General features: G+C 47.5%; 1 protein-coding gene across 1 annotated transcript; it reads right to left on the bottom strand.

Moving 5' to 3' along the window:
• Positions 1–2,141: 2,141 nt before the first annotated feature.
• Positions 2,142–3,080, bottom strand: LOC137071636 (basic proline-rich protein-like). Its single transcript, XM_067439819.1, has one exon. It carries the CDS (start codon positions 3,078–3,080, stop codon positions 2,142–2,144), a length of 939 nt encoding a protein of 312 aa, XP_067295920.1.
• Positions 3,081–3,923: the final 843 nt, after the last annotated feature.

Raw genomic sequence — 3,923 nt, 5'->3', positions numbered from 1 at the left:
TAGGCCTTTTCATATACAGGAAAACCATTTAGGCAGCACTCCTGTTGTGAACCACTTCGCTCTACCATTTTTTTTCCCTACTATTCGCTTTGGCAAGCATTCAGAAGGGGCAATTTGAAGAATGCCAAGGGATGTTGGGCCTCACATGGTCTCTATTACAGTGGACTTATGACCAATTTGTAGCGTGGGCAGCCAAAGACTTGATTTAGTGGGCACACATGGTGCTCTGCTTTGGCTGGGATACGTTTAAGTGTGAAATTATTCCAGATGACATACCTCACCTCCACCGTATCTAACTGCCTTATAAGTGCTCACAGCCTTAAGCATGGGAGAGTGAGCTAGCAGTGGCTAAAGGTAGGCCAAGTATTCTTGTTCATGGACCGCTAGTCCCGCTGGAGAATTTAGAAGAGGATGTAGAAAAACTAATATTTTCATGCTCTTATCCGGTGCCTGAACTGGACATTTTCAGTAGGCTAAACATGAGAGCTTAGTATAACTCAATTTCTTGCCTGGTTTCATTTGTCAAACAGAGACGTTAAACATTTGCAAAGCTATTCCATTCTATGAACAAAAAACCCATAACAGAATATTTCAGTAATGCTGTAGATGAACAATGCTGGCACAATGGGATGAATCCACAAACTGTACATGTCCACTGGTGGCCATTAAACAGAGTCTATGGGAGCTAAACGGATCGCCTGCATGTTGGATTGTGGGACAAACAGCAGTGCATGCAGTCAGAGCATCAAAAAATATGATAGGTGCCTAACTTAATGCAAATGAGCGGTGTGGGCAGTGAAGTCTGTCATGAGCCAATAGTGTGATATTGATATTTAACTGCGATTTCAAATGCTTTTATTTTGACTAGACTATGGCTGGATTAACAAAAAGTATAATAAAATAACACTGTATTCACATTTGGGCATTTAGAAATAAAGCATACTGTGCATATACACTATTAATTTTTGGGTGATATCACCATTAAAATTTTGGGTGATTTTTGTTTTTTATTATAGGATAGCACAGAGTGGACAGAAAGTGAGGTGGGAGAGAAAGAGGTTAACAGGATTGGGGAAGGCCTGCGAGCCGGGATTCAAACTCGGGTCACCTGAAGCACAGTGGTCCTATGTTGGCGCGGTGCCCATGAGATATACATGCTGACAAGATTTTTTATTTTTTTTTAAAGAAATACTTCCTTTATTCAGCAAGGAAAATCATTTGATCAAGACTGACAGTATAGACATACTGTCACAAAAGATTTCAATTATAAATAAATGCTGTTCCTTTGAACTTTTTATTCATTAAAGAATTCTTTCAGATCATAGTTTCCACAAAATATTAGTAAGGGTTAGTTCACCAAAAAATTAAAATACTGTCATTAATTACTCATTTTCAGGTCGTTTTATTCATGTATAATCTATCTTATGGGTTTGGAACAACATAAGGGTGCAATTAAGGACAGAGTTGTAATTTTTGGGTGACCTACACCCTTACAAATAAAGGTGCCAGGAAGAACCAAAAATAAGGTTTTACAGTGATGCCATATGCAAACCATTTTTGGTTCCTCTAAGTTTTATGAAAAGTAACTATTTCATAGTCTAAAGAACCTTTTTGCACGAACTTTTTGTGCATTGGAAAGGTTCTTTAAATATTAACGGTATTTCATGGAACCATACACCCTGCCAAAGAACCATTTAAGAACCTTTATCTTTTAGAGTGTAACCCTTTAAGTAGCACATCCGCTTTCAAAATTGATAATAAGAAATGTTTCTTGAGCACAAATCAACATATTTGTAACGATGAGTCCACAGGTTGAGGATCCATATGCAGCTTTATTTGACTAGCAATAAGGTAAAACAACAGGCAGAGGTCAATCACCAACGACAGGAATAACCAGGCAAAGGCAGAGGCGTAGTCACTGGACAGGCAGGGGGTCGAGGCAGGCAGCAAACCAAGTCAACGGAATACAGGATAAACCAGAAACAGGAAACACGCTCAGAGTTGTCAGCAGTAGCAAAACTTCGCAGTGAATGACAGAGTGAACCTAGTTTATATAGACTGAGGTGATGAGGCTAATGGTAAACAATGATGGCTGGTGAGTCAGGGCAAAGGATTGTGGGTAATGAAGTCCGGAGGAAGGATTAATATTCAGGTGAGGGGCCCTCTGGTGGCGATCGGTGGGAGCCACAGAGGCTTGATTTGTGACAGACACTCCTATAATTGTCAAGGAGGGCGGTGGAGAGGAGGCAGGCCTGGGGGTGGGATGAGGGGCCAGGCCCATGGGGCGGAGCAGGACCTGGGACCTGGCTTGACATAGATGGGCCTGGGCGTGTAGGCGGACCTGGGCCGTGGAGCGTGGGCGGACCTGGACATTTTAGAAGCCATGGCGATGCGGGCCGTTCAGGGGACCACGGGAGCGCCGGAAGCTCAGGAGACCACAGAGTCCTCTCTGGAGCTGTGATCGGGAGCGGAGTCCTCTCTGGAGCTGTGATCGGGAGCGGAGTCCTCTCTGGAGCTGTGATCGGGAGCGGAGTCCTCTCTGGAGCTGTGATCGGGAGCGGAGTCCTCTCTGGAGCTGTGATCGGGAGCGGAGTCCTCTCTGGAGCTGTGATCGGGAGCGGAGTCCTCTCTGGAGCTGTGATCGGGAGCGGAGTCCTCTCTGGAGCCTGTTCCTTAGCGGACCACGGCGGGGCGAGGCACCTGGGCGGCGAGGGCAGAGCACGAGGCCTCGGCGGCGAGGGCAGAGCACGAGGCCTCGGCGGCGAGGGCAGAGCACGAGGCCTCGGCGGCGAGGGCAGAGCACGAGGCCTGGGCGGCGAGGGCAGAGCACGAGGCCTGGGCGGCGAGGGCAGAGCACGAGGCCTGGGCGGCGAGGGCAGAGCAAGGAGCCTGGGCGGCGAGGGCAGAGCAAGGAGCCTGGGCGGCGCATTCAGGATGGCAGCAACCTCCGGAATGTTCTCTGGGCTCGGGATCCCCGGACTCCTCCTCCTTCTCCTCCTGCGTTTGCACCGGTGAGTCCGGGGTATGGTTTCCATAGTCGCTGGAGACTCCGGCATGACGACCACCTTGTCCGGACACATTGGCGTGGCAGCCGTCTCGTGCGCAGGTTCAGGTTGAGGAACCACAGGACTCAAGGGTGCAGGAAACACAGGTGAAACACAGGACTAGCGATAATCAACACTGGACCCGGTGAACACTGTGAGGGGCCAAGCTTCGTGGCCGTCGGAGCTTGATGCATTGTGCCCCCTCCCAAAAAATATTTAGGGGAAACCTCATCCTCTACCTCCCCAACAGTGTAGGAGGACCTACTTAATAACAGTGCATAATCCAGAAACTCAACCAGTGATCCTCGAGGACCTTCTCTGGTGAGTTTGGATTTGTAATGATCATTGAGTCCATAACAAAAAAAGTAAATAAGGGCAAAATCAGGGAAGTCTGTTAAATAAGCAAGGTCCAGGAAATCCCGGATGTGGTCCTCTAGTGGTCTATTACCTTGCTTCAGACGGATGAGCTGAATTGCTGGATACATTTGTGGCGAAGTCTTCTGTAACGATGAGTCAACAGAGTGGGGATCTAAATGCAATTTTATTTAGACAGCAGTAAGGTAAAACAACAGGCAGAGGTCAATCACCAACAACAGGAACAACCAGGAAAAGGCAGAGGCGTAGTCACTGGACAGGCAGGGGGTCGAGGCAGGTAGCAAACCAAGTCAACGGAATACGGGATAAACCAGAAACAGGAAACACGCTCAGAGTTGTCAGCAGTAGCAAAACAAAACTTCGCAGTGAATGACAGAGTGAACCTAGTTTATATAGACTGAGGTGATGAGGCTAATGGTACTCAGGTGTAAACAATGATGGCTGGTGAGTCAGGGCAAAGGATTGTGGGTAATGAAGTCCGGAGAGAGGATTAATATTCAGGTG

Source organism: Pseudorasbora parva, chromosome 3 (assembly GCF_024679245.1).
Source record: "Pseudorasbora parva isolate DD20220531a chromosome 3, ASM2467924v1, whole genome shotgun sequence".
Lineage (NCBI taxonomy): Eukaryota > Metazoa > Chordata > Actinopteri > Cypriniformes > Gobionidae > Pseudorasbora > Pseudorasbora parva.
Note: the sequence above shows the minus strand (reverse complement) of the source record. Positions and strands in the feature narration are given on the sequence as shown.

What these genes read in the sequence shown, in the direction of transcription:
- LOC137071636 (XM_067439819.1), bottom strand. Translation starts at nt 3,080, where the DNA reads ATGTGTCCGGACAAGGTGGTCGTCATGCCGGAGTCTCCAGCGACTATG.